At 40.4% G+C, this 17,504-nt stretch overlaps 1 protein-coding gene across 5 annotated transcripts in view; it reads right to left on the reverse strand.

Moving 5' to 3' along the window:
* Nucleotides 1-733: 733 nt before the first annotated feature.
* Nucleotides 734-17,504, reverse strand: part of prkcz (protein kinase C, zeta) — a 111,883-nt gene continuing 95,112 nt past the window's right edge. For 2 of the 5 annotated variants that reach the window (XM_086158878.1, XM_086158876.1), the window contains exons 17-18: nucleotides 11,318-11,433; nucleotides 734-4,731 (exon numbers count right to left, since the gene is read on the reverse strand). In XM_086158878.1, coding sequence (XP_086015004.1) covers nucleotides 4,644-4,731; nucleotides 11,318-11,433 — 204 coding nt within the window. In that variant the 3' untranslated portion in view covers nucleotides 734-4,643. Of the gene's footprint in view, nucleotides 4,732-4,841; nucleotides 5,565-11,317; nucleotides 11,434-17,504 lie in introns of those variants that run through there. The other 3 variants (XM_086158874.1, XM_086158873.1, XM_086158875.1) reach the window with 2 other exon arrangements.

Here is a 17,504-nt window from a genome sequence, read left to right on the forward strand (position 1 = left end):
ATCATGAGACACAGTATTATCAAAAATAAACTTGAAATTTAACAGGTTGGACCCATTCTATGAAGATGTTGTAAAACAGCTCAAATGGACCTGAGTCAGGTCCACAGGTTCTGGTGAACCCAAGAATATCTCAGGAGACTAAGTAAAGTTCAAGCAATCGATTAAACAGTCATGAAAAGAGAAAGAAAGCAATACTCGCTATACTCACAGGCAAACCACACCATGAGCCATGCATCTGAAATACCAATGTCACAAAAGGCTGTAAGAGTCAGATGTGAAAAAAGGGAACCAAACTGAGACAGGAAGTGATCCACAAAACATTGTTTCTTTGCTTTGACTTAAACATCAGAGAAAACCAACTCCACTTTTCCCCCGTTACAAAGCATTTCTGAAGAAATAAATAAGTATTAGTTGGTTCTTGTCGAAATCTTCTTGTCATGGCAACTAGGTTTGAATTTCTTCACTTCACTACAGGCTTCTTCAGTTCTGAAGAATTCAGTCACTGTGTAATATGTTATAGATTATTTCTTTATTACCTGTCAACAAGTCTATATGTGCTTGATGTCTGAATTTGCACGTTATAAATATGTTTTCAACCAATATTTTCATTCACACACCAGCAGCATTGATCTTTACATAGCTCATCAGATAATTTATAGAGGGATAGTAATAATTAATTATTCAAATACTAAATGTAAATAGTATCTGCCAATGAAATGAGTGAGACTAATGGTTTGTGTGTGTTAAGAGATCTTTTATAAACAATTACACACAAAATACATATATACATCCTCAACGCTCACAAAATATTTTCCTAGGAGAAAAAGAAACTAGTCACTGTACAAAATTATATAAACAAAATAGGTATTGACAGGTACAACATAATGTGAAGAAATTTTAAATGAGTATTAACAAGTACTTCAGGTGTTCATTTTTAGTCAAATCACCTTGTCATTGGCCTGTTACTCTTTTCTTTTGAGTGAATAATGTTGACACTTTTGTGACTGTCAGATTCTCCCAGACATTTAATATTATTTCTAAATACAGTGTAAAGCTTAAATAGCTATCAATTTAGAGCCCCCCCCCCCGTCTAAATTATTACACTTGCATCCGGTAAATGATCTTTACAACCAGGACTAATTTTCAATTCCAATACAGTGCACCATCCGCGTATGTCTGACATGTTACAGAGACAGATGCATTTGTGAATGGACATAGAGGTTGTTAATCAATTAACATGTTATGACTGGCACACTGACAGCCCCAAATTGATTTTCTTGCATTTGACATTCCAATGCTTTCATAGAAATGTTAATTACAACTTTTATGGAATATGAATGTGTAATCAAACACATTTTAGTCTGGCTCCTCAATGAAAAGCAGCACTTTCTAATTGTGTGTGATTTACGAATGTTAGTTTTTGTATGAAAGCAAAATGTTGGCTTTCATACAATCTGGTAGTATGACGGCAGATTAAGGGTGAAAGATTTTCTGCAAGTCAGGCAATAGCACATGGCATGAAACAGTAAAAGCAAAGACGTAAAATAATCCAGACTATTGTCATTTATCGCTATGCGCTCTTATATATAGGTTCAGGTTGTCTATTAGCTATGTCCTTTGAATTACTTTGTATTCACTCTTGAGCCAATGTTACACTTGCAAATGAAACCGCTTATGAAAAGTTGTCTGCCCCTCCATTTTTTTTTTCTCCTGAAAGTGAACTGTCACTTTTAAAATACAGCTAAAATGACAGAGCCTGTATCATATTGGTTTATAAACCAGTCTCAAAACATACCACTGCATCTTTGGATGCAAATAACAATAATAACACATTTTATGGTAAAAACGACTTTTGGGATGTAAGTTCTGTCACATCGGACCACAGCTGTGAAGCTTGCCACTGCAAGGAGATTCAAACATACTTAGGAGCCGGTGCATAACAGGACACATATTTTCAAAAGGCAGCACAAAAAAAAAGGTGCCTTAGTTGTTTCAACTGGCCGCAGATGGTCGAGCAGAGGCAACTGGTGAGGAAGAAATGGACTTAGGCCAGCTTGTGGAAGGTACAGACAAACACTGCTGCCTTTTCTGCTGAAGTCTTCCTGTCTGCATCTAATCATGCCCAAATATAAGCATTTCCTCAATGGATTTAGAAAATGAGCGTCTGTTATTTTTTACCACCGAATGATGGAATCCTTTACCAATTTATATATTGGTGACTTTTGAGGGACTTTCTCTGGAGGCATCAAGTTGTGTTTAGGTCTTTACCTGATCGGATTGTTGTTCCATGCTAATCTGTTAAATGTCACATATTTGGTCTCTCCTGCAACAGCCTTGGTCTCCCCGGTGTGAACCTGGACTGACAAATGAATAAAAATACTTGCATGACACGCAAATGTGTGCTAACTGTGCGCCTTGCAAGATTTTGTTGAGGTTGATGATGGACAAGGTGTTTGTTGGAGCTGTAAAGCAAGAGGGTCAGGTGGTGACAATGGCGGCTCTGACAGTAATGCCTTTACATATAATGTATTACAGCCTGGCATGAAAAATGGACAGGTATGTCATGGGTGTGTGTCCTCCGTTCCGGTCCACACCTGTGTGTGTGTGACTGGCAGTCTTAATCAAAGAGCTAAGTATCCAGCGGTCAGTAAATGTTTTGTTTTGTTTGCGGTTTCGTATTGACATTAAAGGACACTCTTTGGTTTGACAGATCTTGTTAGACATTGACAGGCTGATGGCTGTTTGTTTACCTGTGTACGTATGGGTTTACCTCATCACTGGTGCTAAGTTCGATCTTTCAGAGCGTTAACTCTTCTAATTCTAGTCACACCTCTTACAGTTGTCGAGCTGCAGGTTTTTGCGTCTTTGTGCTGTGAACGCAGCTATCGGGAATGTGCGAGTGTTGTGCTTCTTATGCACCTTACAGACATAGCATGATGTGAAGCATAAATGCAAAAAAACACAAATATCAAATCAATAATGTACAAACCGCTGGCAATGTCAGTTGTCAGACACTTATTCAGTGTGTGATGAGGAAGAACAATGGACTCAGCATCCCCTGGTGACAGTTACCCCAAGCTTTTCAGCACTATATCATTAAGATCACTGTCTTTATAGCTTCTATATTCTTTTTCAATTGATACAGAAAGACAGACAGAAACAATCAGTTGGTCTGTAGTTATTGTTCTGACACCATTTCCGTGACGTGGCATCATCGATATTTGATTGGTTGATGGGTTTATTTTTTGCTGTGAAAAGATCAGAAGAACGAACATCCCTCCCCACAAAACAAAACTGTTGGCACTTATCTGCTGCCAAATGCTCAAATTTTGTGCGAAAGTACTTGAGAATAAAACGATTTACAAAACTATAGCAATGCTCAGCTGAATCCCTTAAATAAAAAATGAGATGGGTGTCTAACCTCTTTTACTGTCGGCTATATCCACAGCTAACATTATGACCAGGTTCTGCTTGTCTAGTGTGTAATTCTGGATCCAAGCATCCACATTCAAACAACGTGGTGAGAAAACTGTGAGCTACCAGGATCAGAAGTGACATCTGACTGGGTGTGTGTCTCTTTAGGGGGTGAGGAAGATGAGCCCCAGTGGACTGTTTAATGGTGCTGCATGGGGAAGGACAGGTCTGGATTCAGCAACAAATACATATGAACCCATTGACACTGTCAACCATTATCCCGAGAAGTTTTATGTATATTCTCACTTCTCAGTGTATCTGTATCTCAGATATCTGTACTTGTTTCACCCAACTGACAACATTTTTAACGCAGTCATCAAAAAAAAAAAACATTGCCCCTTTTACACACCGGGACATTAAATAGCTAAGGCTCTTTTTCCATAATGGTTAATTTTACAAATGTTTGGAAAAAAGTAAATCAGGTTTCAGACAGGTCGGTAGCAGAATCCATTAACTGGTACTTCCTTCGGACACGTGGACCATGGCTGAGCGTAAATGCTGTGGTGGACGATGAAAGGTGGAATTAGACATAAGTGCAATCATAGACATTGTATTTCATTTGATCTTTGAGGCACTTTTTAAATAACAACTAATCCCAACCCCCCATGTTAAAGTAAATCACAGAGAACAAAAAAAAAGATGAAAGTGGCCACTTGCATCAATAAAAAGGCATCATCAAATTTTGATTCAATACCTACATTATATTACACCATAATAACTTATATTTTCATTTGTCATTGTACATTCTCATTTCATGTGAGAACCTAAAGGATATAAAATAACAATAATAATCTGAACAAAAGTGCGTGTAAAATCTTAGGTTCTTCAGCAGAACGGTTGTTTTGATCCAGGGATGTGGGGTGGGTTGATGTGTTCATGATGGCAGGCACAAAATCTCATCACATCACAAAGCTGGTCATGTTTCACAAGAGGATGGACATTCTGAGGGAGGAAGGAATGAAGCAATGGAGGGAACAAAAGAAGGGGGAAGGATGATGTACTGGCTGATGGGGGAGGAAACATTTTTCCAGTTTTGTGTCTTCCTTTGAATTTTCAGTATATGGACTAATAAGTCATTCGGTAGTTGTTATCCTGGCAGGTCTAGAAGGGCCATTTCATCCCGGTCCTGATCCTGCTGGTGCATAAACAGGAAGTTAAGCCGCTCTGCTTCATACAGTCTCCTCTGTTGACAGCAGCAGAGGGTTGATGTATTCGAATCCCTCAAACTCGGACTGGTCTATTCTCTTGATGACATCCCTGAAGAGAGGGAGACGCAAAAGAATTACTCTTCATGCTGAGCACACTTTCTTGACTTTCTGCTTTGTAATACACCCGGTATGAGCAATGCATACCATTTAACAGTGAGAAGCTTCAAGAGTTCTAGTAGGAGGATCCTATACAGCACAAGCAGGTGAACAACTGCTTGCATATAAAGACAAACTGGTCAAAATGTGGAATTGCCTATTTGACTATTTTCTGAGCAACCCTTACACCTAGCAGCAACCACAACACACATTTATTATTAAATTGCAGACAACCAGTGAAACAGATGGGATCCTCAGCATTTGTCTTATAGACGAAAAACAAATAAGAGCGCATTTTGCTGATTGTTGACATCCAGGATGTTTTTGTGGGTAGAATGACCTCCAGCTATGTATAGAATCATGGTTTTCTAACATTAGGTGGAAGTAGAGGCGTAAAAAGGGTTTTGAGAAGCATGAATTAGGAGTTCTCCATGAGATCACCTCACCCCTGGATGTTAGTGTCCTGAGTCTGATGGCAGAATCTTCTTGAAGGTGTGAGATAAAGCATCACTTCCACAGAGTGAACGGACAACAACATACAGGTCAGCATTACTCAGTAATGACATTCATTGGCTCTCTAATTCACCAGCTAATTTTTACATCCACTAAAATGACACCCAGCCGGTTTGGATCCATGTCAGTGGAAATACCATGTCAGTGAGAGCAGGCTTTAGTTGTACTATCAGGAAGACAGGAAGAGAAATGGAGTAGGAGTTGTCTTGAAGGAGGAGTTTGTTAGGAACGTTCCGATCTCTTGATGAACGTTCCAATCTCTTGATGATATCCCTGAAGAAAAGGAGACGCAAAAGAAGAACACTCTGGAGGTGAAAATAATGTCAGATAGACTTATGAGTCTGAAACTGGAAACTGAAGGTGTGATGCTCAATGTTGTTAGTGGCTATGCCCCACAGGTGGGATTTGAATTTGAAGAGAAGGAGAAGCTCTGGAATGAGTTAGATGAAGTGATGCAGAATATCCACAGGGATGAGAGAGTGATAATTGGTGCAGACTTCAATGAACATGTAGGTGAAGGCAAAAGAGGGGATGAAACAGCGATGGGCAGATTTGGTACACAGGATAGGAATGCAGAGGGACAGATGGTGGTAGATTTTGCAAAAAGGATGGAAATGGCTGTAATGAACACATTCTTCCAGAAAAAAACAGGAAAATAGGGTAACCTTTAAGAGCCAAGATCGGAGCACACAGTTAGACTACATTTTGTATAGATGAGGTAACCTGAAAGAGATCAGTGACTGGAAAGTAGTTGTAGGTGAGAGTGTAGCCAGACAGAATAGGATGGTAGTTTGTAGAATGACTGGTGACAAGTAAGATCAAGAAAACAAAGGCAGAGCAGAGGACAAAGTGAAAGTGGTGGAAGCTGAAAAGGGAGGAGTGTTGTATGGTTTTCAGGGAGGAGTTGAGAGAGGCGCTTGGTGGTCGGGGAGAGCTTCCAGATGATTGGACCTAGTGTTATCAGGGAGACAGGTGGGGGAGTGCTTGGTGTGTCACCTGGAGGGAAAGTAGATAAAGAGACTTGGTGGTAGAGTGAAGAAGTGCAGGAGTATATACAGAGAAAGAGGTTAGCAAAGAAGAAGTGGGACACTGAGAGGACTGAAAAGAACAGACAGGACTAAGGGAGATACAACTTAAGGTAAAGATAGAGGTAGCAAAGGCAAAACAAAGGGCGCACAATGGCCTGTATGCTCGGTTGGAAAGTAAGGAGGGAGAGAATGATCTATACACGTTGGCAAAAATTAGAGATAAATATGGAAAGGATGTACAACAGGTCCAGATGATTAAGGATAGAGTGGGAAATGCATAGACAGATGCTAGAAGAGTGATGGGAAGATGGAAAGGGTACTTTGCAGAGCTGATGAATGTAGAAAATGAAAGAGAGACGCAATGAGGTGACTATTGTAGACCACAAGGTAGCAAAGACTAGTAAAAGGGAGGTGAAGAAAACATTGAAGAGGATGAAGAGTGGAAAGGCAGTTGGTCCTGATGATATACCTGTGGAGCTATGGAAGTGTCTAGGAGAGGCAGTGGTAGAGTTTCTGACTCGATTATTCAACAGCATCTTAGAGAGTGAGAAGATGCCTCAAGGATGGAGACAAAGCGTGATGGTGCCTATTTTTAAGAATAAGGGGGATATAAAGAATTCCGGCAACTATAGAAGGATACAGTTGATAAGCCATTCAATGACGTTATGGGAAAGAGTAGTGGAGACTAGACAGAGCAGAAGTCAGCATTTGTGAAAAGCAGTATGGCATCATGCCTGGAAAGAGTACTACAGATGCAGTATTTGCTTTGAGAATGCTAGTAGATAAGTACAGAGAAGGCCAGATCGAGCTGCATTGTGTTTTTGTAGACCTAGAAAAAGCATATGACAGGGTGCCAAGAGAGGAGCTCTGGTATTGTATGAGGAAATCTGGAGTGGCAGCGAAATATGTTAAGGGTAAAGCTGAAAGGAGAAGAGGAAGATTGAATTATTAAATAAATATATTGTATATGTAGAGGATTCAACTGAATATTGTTTGAAAATGATTGGCAAATCATTGTATTTTGTTTTTATTTGTGTTGTACACAACGTCCCAACTTCATTGGAATTGGGGTTTGTACCTCATGTTAATGTTTCATATAATGCATGATAACTCTATTTTGTTGTTACTAAAGCGAAACTTTTTCGTTAAAGGTTAATAAATAATTTATTATGCAACAATTATTAAACTAAGCAGGGCTGATATCTTGTCCTATGTGTTGCTTTTAGTTACTTTCATAAAACAACTGTGCTTCTGTTGCCATTCCTTGACTCAAGTTATAATTTCTAGCACTTGACAGTTTCAGTTTTTTAGGGAGTGGCAGGTGCTGGACCACTGCTGTGGTGTCAGTCATTGGGTCAGCAGGTTTTCCCTTTCAGAGCGACATCTTCACACACTATTTCAGCTAAAGGGATGAGATTCAGAAAAAAAAAAAAATAAAAAAAAAAATACGCCTCCACAATTTTTGAGAAGGCAAAGGACAAACATACCAAGATTTGATATTAAAGTGAAACAACCCTCTCTGGTAATTAAATGTAGCTTTCTGTTTCCTTGGATGGAAATTTAAGGGTACAGTTTTCCAAACAACTAAAACTTAAACATAGATTTTACATATAACCTTTACAAAATATAAACACTGGGACATTTTCCTCAACAGTTCCAAAAAAACTATCTGCCTAAAAAACATCTTGTTTTGATTTTTTACACAATTTTTTCTTTCGGTAAGTTTTATTAACTACTTTGTTACTGAAAAATGTACAGCACTCTAAAAAAGCCACAATCTAAAAAATTGTCAATTGGATAAAATCACCCAAATATCTGTAACAATCCATTTTCAATTTTGCCAGAGATGGCCTAAAACTCACAATAGACATTAAAAAACAGAAATGAATGTAAAAGGCCTTAACTTTGGTCATTGTCACTACTTTTTGCCATGTCTTTGGAGGGCCTGGACCTGAAAGGATTGAGGACCCTTAATGAATGTCATGCAAAGGGTCACACACTACTCAGATAACAATAATAATAATGATAATAATTTATCCTTGATTAATCTCGGTGGGGAAATTCATTCTCTGCCATTAACACATCATAGATGAACCACGAGTAGTAGGCTGCCATCCACCAGCGCCAGGGGAGCAGTTCGGGGTTCAGTGTTTTGCTCAACAACACTTCGACATGCTCGGAGGAGCCGGGAATCAAACCAATGTTCAGATAAAAGTTCCTTTGTGAACAAAATGATCGCAACAGGTTTAAGTGTTGTGTTGTTGGCTGGAGATGGAACTAAAGCAACAACCATTAAACACTACAGATGAAATGTGGCTCCTTGGAAGTTCCTATGTCTGTGAGGGGGAGTTGCCATAGCCAACTGAACCCCCCCAGCCAACTTCCACCCCCTCATCAGCCTGGCAAGAGCCCCCAGCAATTTTAGCTTTCAATGTTGCAATGTAAATCTCTAACATAGAGGGTTTACCCTTCTCTCTCCCAGCAATAGCTTGCTCTTCTCTTTCTTCTCATGCCAAGCCCATCATGAAGGCGCGAGAGAGGGGAGACTGGAGTGCCTTTTGCATCTCCCCTCGTAGCAGGAGTGGGCGATGTCAGCCCCTCTCCTTGGTAACAGAGGGAAGAGAAAGGGATGGAAAGATAAAGTACAAGATGTGGGGAGGGAGGCAAGCGTCTTCCTTTGATGAGCCTCTGCGTTTGATGCCAGGTTGATATCTCCACTACTGAACTCGCAGAAAACGCGCCTTCCAAAGCCCCTCCTGCCTTCCCTCATCACCCAACTGCCACAACCACCTGACCTGAAAAAGTCCTCTCTCTGATAATCCTGTCACAAACAAGTCAGGCCTGTAGCTTCTTTAAGAGATTTAGCTCGAATTGCCCACACGTAACAAGGAGACCGAGTTGTGCAGGTTGCATCTCTCCCAATAGCAGAGTGACCTGATGTCCAAAACTGCTTACGGTTTGGTCAAGACCACCCCCATCAAGCAGACAATCTTACAGGTCCACCCAGATCTTGCCGGGTTGCACATCTGTTTATCATTTCATGTATCTAAACTGAGGTCTGGGTTTCTGGTTGCCCAGATGGAAACATAGGAACAATGCTAATTCTAGTAGTTGCACTGACACATTGACGACCATGACAGGAAGAAAGAGTAAGGGGTGTAAAGTAAGGGTTGATGCAAAAAAATATACCCTTTCTTTACCCAAATTTGTCACATGTTGATTTGTACCACAATTTTCATCAAGAGCTGTAGCACAGTGGTATGTGGATTTATGAGGTCTTGGGTTCAATCCCTGGCATCTCCACTGTAAGTCACTAGGTAAAAGCGTCTACCAAATGCCTGTAACATAAGAGCTTGCAACTTTCTTGTTTTGTCGGTATAAAATTATACGTTAGAACCAGTGACGAGCAGTCAGTAGAGCCAGGTGAGGCTGGGCCTCACCTGGCATCATGGAATGAAAAAAAAGTAAAATGAAAAAATAATTTGAATGGTTCTATTTATTCAGTGATTTGTACTATAAAGTTACCTTCAACCTAAATTCATAATTTTTAGTTGTTTTTTTTTCAAAATCGCTGAAAAAAAATCACATTTGGTGTTTAAATATGAAGAAGAGCCATGCAGTGACGTGGCAGCCAGATGAGCCCGCTATGGTTTGCGCAATAACTGCGCTGCCATGCTATGCGGCTGAGACCGTATTGCTGTCTCTGTGCATGTCACTATTAAAATTTTCAAACACTTCAAGCAATAATATATTAACTAAATTTCCATACTTTAGCTGATGTGTATAATATTTTTTTTCAACAATTGTAACGTGTTTCTCGTGCTGAGCGAGAGTAAAGCGGCAGCGAAGACACACTAAGTGAGGCCCGCAGTGACGGGGCCTCATGGTAGGGGGCACTGGTGATCCCAGGGATCCTTTTTACTACTCGGCTAAAGAATAATAGAATTTGTAATAGCAAGCTACTGTAAACAGTTAGCAAGTGAAGTGCAGCCATCCAGTTACTTTTTTCCCCTTGCTTGGCTTTATTTCCAAAATGGAGGATAACATAGCTAAACTGAAAGAATTTTCTAAACTGGGCTTTCAGTCGAAGCAGGAGTTAATAAGTTAGGGAAGACCGACGCCAGCGCTAACAGGTTTGCTCCAGACTAGGAGACTGAAGACTCTGTCTTTTCAAACGGAGTGGTACACTCGAGAAGGCTGGCTGTGTGGATGTCCAGTAAGAAAGCGCCTTTTCTGCTTTTCCTGCATTCTTTTCTCAACTTCTGACAATCAAACATGAGCGGTCGGCCACTCACATTCAAAGTCAAATCGCGCTAAAAACATTCGGGTTGTCCAGGATAGATCTGGCTTTGAATGAACAGCAAAGACTCAACATCAGCATCCACAATGCTAACGTAAAGGAAAACCGCTCACCGCTGCTGAGTGGCGCACAGACTTCATTTATAAGTTAAGGTAAGAGATAATAATGTCTTTTTATAATGTGCTTTTTTCTATGCTACAGTTTGTATATGTAAAGAATGCTGATATGAGGTTTTAAACAAAACACGTCAACTGCTGCCAATAAAATGGTAAATAAGCTACTTTGTAGGGTTCATATGTTTGTAAATCTGCCTCACCAGCCATGAACCTCACCGCACGTCACTGGTTAGAACTAAGTAGAAAAAACACTCTTCATTACTCTAAATTTACACCTACTTGTATTCTATCATCAGAACTTAACTCATATTTTTACAAATTTGTTCCAGTAATATATTTTTTTCATTTTAGATGACTTTATCTTCAGTGTTGTTTGTATATGCACCTGATTTTTAAAAAAAATATCGAGGTATGAATCAAGGTATTACTGGAAAACTGCCGATTTGAAGATGCTGCCAACTGATTTTCAGATTATTACATCCAGTTTCCATTTTACTGCTCTACACGTGAAAAAGCTTTAAATTATTCCGCCACGTTTACTTTCATGACAGCAGTGATGGGAATTCAGGAAGCAGCACTTACTCATCATCTGGTGTTAGCTGCACTGGTTCATTAGTAAACTGTGTGTCAAAGTTTTCCAGGCCATAGTCGTCAGAGATTTGAGGTTTGAAGGGTGGCGTCACCTCTTTCTTCTCCAGCTGTAGGAGAGAGCAAACATATTCACTTATGTGTAACAGGTTTTTCTAAAAAAAATGTGTAATTAAACATTAGTACATTTAAATGTGACACATTTCTCTCTTTCTCCCACAAACTTCCTACAGAAAACCAGAGTATTGGTGGTGGGCTGAAGAGCATGCTGCAGTATTTATATATTTTATGACTTCCATCATAACTGCTTTTTAAGCCTTCATGTTCAAATGCCTTGAAAAGCAAAATCTTTTTTTATTCACAGGGGAACACTTTCTTCAGCTGAAATGCAACTGCATAAGTTGCATATATTAAAAAAATACACAACATTGACCCCTACAGCTCACAAAATAATTGTTTATTTCTTGAGGATAAAAATGCCAATAATAAGGTAATTAACTGAAATAAACACATTAAGATGCAAAAAGCTTCTGTATATCATACCATACTATATAAGTGTTTAACCACTAAATACTGCAAATAAAATGCTGTAGTTTTTATACGTTAGATACAAAGCAGATGGAGGCTCTTTAAAGTGTCAATTCTCCCACAAATTTTACGCATCAAAAATGTAACCTAGTTTCGGCAGCTTAAGTTTGACTTGACTTGCTTTTCAAACTAGAACAGCGGCTCTGCTGACAGCGACACTGTTGCTGTAACACGGATGATTGTGATAGCTGGGTCATCACTGCGGCGTCCACACTCTTACACATGGGGTTATGAAGCAAGGGTCCAGAGGATCATAATAACTAACTTGATTTACAATTCTCTTTCAGTATAAAAAAAATCTCATATTTAATCAATTCAGAGTCATTCTAGTGTATCTCCACGGTTGCAACTGCTTTTCCTGTTTTCTTCTTAGATTGGGGCTGCGTGCTTCAAATATACAGTATGTCTTTCAAAAAAACAAAAATCAGGGACATATTTTTGCAGATTACAAAATAAATGTAAGCCTTTTTTCCCCACCACAGAATTCTGTGCCCCACTTATGAGAGCTTTCTTTTGGATTCTGACCAACTGTTTTAGCTGGTGATTGGCACAATGCATGTTCAAGAAATCTTGCTACAATGCTATTTGAAAGGAGTCATGACATTTTAATCATAAAAAAACTTTAAAAGTGAAAAGCGATGAAAAGAAATCTGTTTAAAAGCATGTTAGCTACTCAGTGATGTTGCAGCGGGAGAGAAAAACTGAACAAAGGTTGAGGCAGTAGAGTCATCTCTACAGTGTCATTCGGTAAGGAAACTTTTCGTCTGGCTTGTTTCCATGGTTTCCCATCAGTCCCTCCTGTTCAGATATTGCATCAAGGACATTTTTCTGAGAGAGATTGGAGATTACTAGGAAAATAACACATTTGGAGAGATTTAGAATCCAAGTTGTTTTCTGGTTTTCTCGAGCAGCAGTCAAGAGTTGACAGCTTAAATGGGAGGGCCTCAAAGTGGAATTCAAAACTGTTAAATACACAAAATACAAACACACTTGGGCATTTCTTCAGAAATTTGTGGATAATATTCATGTATTATTTTTTCAATCTCCTTTCTTATATGGGCTCAGAGGAACGCAAATTACTAAAGAGGGTGAATATCAAAAGATGTCCTCAAATATCATGAAACTGTTTCCTCGCTGAAACTACAATATTAGGCATGTACATAAATTCCTCACAAAACTGTTGTTATCTTTCCTGCCTGGCGAATCAAGCGTTGTCAAACAGATCTTTTCAAATGATCATGAAGGCTTTTTCCATCACTACTGTAATGTGCAACTCCCAGCAGTTACTTGTTGGAAAAAAAACATCTGCTCTTGAAGAATAAGCATGGGACCGTTGTTAATTTGAGGCAACACTCAATAAAAGACAGTTACTTGCTTCCCTCACACATGTGTTTTGTTACCTCAAAGCTGCTAATTTTCCAGTTACTTTTTACAGAAGCATCGATGCTTCATTAGTGATGCAGCCTCAGGGCAGCTCTGGCCCTTGTCTCTCCAAGCCTGCCTTGGGGGGCACGGAGCAGTGTCTCCCTGTGCCGGTCCCAAGCCCGGATAAATGCAGAGGGTTGTGTCAGGAAGGGCATCCGGTGTAAAACTTTTGCCAAAACCAAACAAGCGATACAATGCACCATACAATGAAGTTATGAGAAAGAGTATTGGAAACTAGACTGAGAGCAGAAGTCAGCATTTGTGAACAGCAGTATGGCTTCATGCCTAGGAAGAGTACTACAGATGCAGTATTTGCACTGAGAATGCTAATAGAAAAGTATAGAGAAGGCCAGAGGGAGTTGCATTGTGTTTTTGTAGACCTCGTGCCAAGAGAGGAGCGCTGGTATTGTATGAGGAAATCTGGAGTGGCAGAGAAGTATGTTAGACTGGTGCAGGACATGTATGCTAGCTGTGAGACACTGGTACGGTGTGCTGTAGGGGTAACAGAGAAGTTCAAGGTGGAGGTGGGACTCCATCAGGGATCAGCTCTGAGCCCCTTCTTGTTTGCAATGGTGATGGACAGGCTGACAGATGAGGTTAGACAGGAATCCCCATGGACCATGATGTTTGCGGATGACATCGTGATCTGTAGCGAGAGCAGACAACAGGTAGAGGAGAATCTAGAGAGGCGGAGGTATGCTCTGGAAAGGAGATGAATGAAAGTTATTAGCAGCAAGACAGAATATGTGTGTGTGAATGAGAGGAGCTTGGGTGGAACGGTGAGGCTATAGGAAGTGGAGATCAAGAAGCTGGAGGATTTCAGGTACTTGGGGTCAACAGTCCAGAGCAACGGAGAGTGTGGAAAAGAGGTGAAGAGACGGGTCCAAGCAGGTTGGAATGGGTGGAGAAAAGTGTCAGAGGTACTATGTGATAGAAGATTATTGGGCAGAATAAAAGGAAAGGTGTACAAGACAGTAGTGAGACCAGCGATGCTATATGGCCAAGAAACTGTTACAATGACGAAAAGACAGGAGGCAGAACTAGAGGTTGCAGAGATGAAGATGTTGAGGTTCTCTTTGGGAGTGACCAGGATGGATAGGATCAGGAATGAGTCTATCAGAGGAACAGCACATGTTCGATGTTTTGGAGAGAAGGTCAGAGAAGCCAGACTGAGATGGTTCGGTCATGTACAGAGGAGGGATAGAGAATATATTGGTAGACGGATGCTGGAATTGGAGGTGCAAGGCAAGAGGTCTCAAGGAAGACCAAGGAGAAGATTTATGGACGTAGTGAAGGAGGATATGAAGGTAGTTGGTGTGAGAGAGGAGGACACAGAGAATAGGGTTAGATGGAGAAAGTTGACTCGCTGTGGCGACCCCTGAAGGGAAAAGCCGAAAGAAGAAGAAGAAGAAGAAGAAGAAGAAGTCGATGCTTCATTAGTGACATTAGTTCAAAGTGTTTGGTGAGAATATCTTCAAACAAGCAACTCTGACTTTCTTTCCATCTGTTTCTATCACTCCCGTTTCATCAAAACCTATCGCATTCCTTTCTCTTTCAGGGCCTACCAACACTCCCCCATTACTTTCACCCACTCACAACCTGTCTATATCTCTCCTCGCCGTTTGTCTCCATCTTACTCATTGTCAATTCTTTTATCTTTCACATCCTGTCCTCCTACTATCTGCATTCTCTCTGATATGTTGTTGGGCAGGCTGAAGCTCTGTGTGGTGATAATGAAGCACACACTGAGGCCCAGGAATGAGCGCTCCCAATATCACTCACACACACCCACACATGCACGGACACACACACACAGATACAGGAAGCACCCCTGAGGCCAGAGGGGGACATGAAAGACATAGGCATGCATGTGTACTATGCAGACAATTCACAGGTTCTGAGATCACAGGACCTGTCACTGTGTGTGTGTGTGTGTGTGTGTGTGTGTGTGTGTGTGTGTGACAGCATTCACGTGTGTGTGTGCTTTCCATGGTATCGATGAGACAGGACTGCATTGTATTTCAGCCAGCTAGGGCTTGAAAATGTTTGTAGGGATGCATTAACATTCCCCCCAGTGTGGATGGAACAACATTTGGACCAAAGAGGTAATCCACCACAACACTGCATAAAGCTGAACACAGAAAGAGCCAAAGTATGCAAAGAGGATATTTGACACTCCACTGCCAGATATAGAAAATGTTAGATATATTTGGACTAATTAGGAGACTAACTGTCTGTTAATAGATTCAAAAAAACTAGTAGAAAATCTTTATTATATAAGAAAAGAGCAATAAAACCGTGTTTTAAGTATGCCATCTGTATCAAAAGCTGGACAGACAAAAGCAGCGCTCTTGATTTATTGACCAGTCTACCAGTCCGACATTCACAAGCTCATGAGTACAAGGGGCTGGAATGAGAAATTAAGTTTCCTCTGCAGTGTGTTATGGCTCTCCCATAGAGATAGGGAGCTCGGTCACCTGGGAGGGCATCAGAGTAGAGCTGTTGCTCCTCAGCTTTGAGAGCAGTCAGATGAGATGGCTTGGGGGTCTGGACATGATGCTTCCTGGACGCCAAAGCGGGATTTTTCACAAGTGGAGGGACTATGTCTCTCGACTGACATGGGAACGCCTTGGGATTCCTCTGGGAGAGCTGGATGAGGTGACCGGGGACCTGGGCTTCTCTGCTTAGGCTGCTGCCCCTGTGACCTGACCCCAGGTACAAGGTAGAAAATGGATGGATGGATGTTGCGGCCCAAATATCCAACATAAACCACTTCAATAACGTATGTATGTACGCATGTATGAAAAACTTCTGTGCCAGTTGAATCACACAAAAGAACAAATTGACCAGAGCTGGTTTGTGAATAGAATAACCCCAGCCTTTCCTGCCACCTACTTGTGTTGGTCTTTGGTCCCAGCAGCACTTGATGCTTGAAAACTACTGTGTCAATTTTGATTCAGTTTAGGATTACGCTGCGGTTTATAATTCATGGCAAAAATATCAGACAGTTACTTCAAATAAGTTTCCCCTGTTGCAACTGGATCTTAGGGTCAACAATATGTAGCGCTTGCATCCAAAAGATCAATTTCTTCTCAGTTCTATTCGTGCTGACAGCTTCCTGACAGTGAAGAACTGTGGATTAAAAGAGTAAATAAAAGAGGACGGAAGGTAAATGATATTCAAATGTGTCATCTCTTCAGAGAAATACTCAGCACTCCCCACAGAAGTGTCTGATGAATATTAATATGTGGTAAGAACAGTAGCAGAGTGCCAGACCTGTCAGGTCTAGAGACAGGTTTCTAGTTTGAGGGCAGAGACCGTTGCTTCTCCACCTCTCAAAGCTTTGTCAACTTGTTTTCCCTCGACGCAACATGGGAGCTTTGTCGCTGGGTTCAGGAATCTCTCCCGTCTTTGATATCTTTCCCCTGTTTACCTTTGGTGTGCACTTAACAGGCAGCATGGCAGGACTCATTAACATGCCAACAACTGTTCCTCCCCGCCTTGCTTCTGTACGATCTGCTACCCCAAAACAGTCGTCCCATGAGGAAAAAGAAATAACGAGGAAGCTGAAATGACCATAACACATCTTAAAGTAGCCTTTGTGTTTATGTCTTTCAAAAGCATATAAATGGCGGTTCAATAATATGTTGTAGATGAGAAACATGCCATTTTAGGTACATTTATGGATATAAATGAACAAGGCAGCAACCTGATTGTAAGCAATGAGTATTACACTGATTTTGCTCAAATTAATCACAAAATATTATATTCTTCTAATATGTAGGACAGGAAAATATGTATTCCAAATTGGCTACTGTTGTTCGAGGCAGATTTTCCCTATGATTGGCTATAAACTGGATCCTCAAAACCCAGTTCTTCAACAAAGTCACAGACGCCCAGTGATTGTGCAATGAAAGTATTTTCGCGTTGCAATGCTGAATAAATAGTGATCAAAAGTTAAACAAATAAATGAAAAGTAATTAAACAAACACAAGAATTTTAGGGTAGGAATCTTTTGTGTCTTTAAATATTTTATAGTGAATAAGTAGATACATTTGAGTACTATTCTAAAAGAGAAAACATTTCTTCCGAAAAAAATGGTCTTGACTGTCCTCTCAAAAGCCCTTGGAAATATATTCTCAAGGAAATCAGAATCTACAATAACCTC

This window comes from Fistularia commersonii, chromosome 14 (assembly GCF_037954325.1).
Source record: "Fistularia commersonii isolate RoL2024-O1a breed Wild chromosome 14, RoL_Fcom_v1.0, whole genome shotgun sequence".
NCBI lineage: Eukaryota > Metazoa > Chordata > Actinopteri > Syngnathiformes > Fistulariidae > Fistularia > Fistularia commersonii.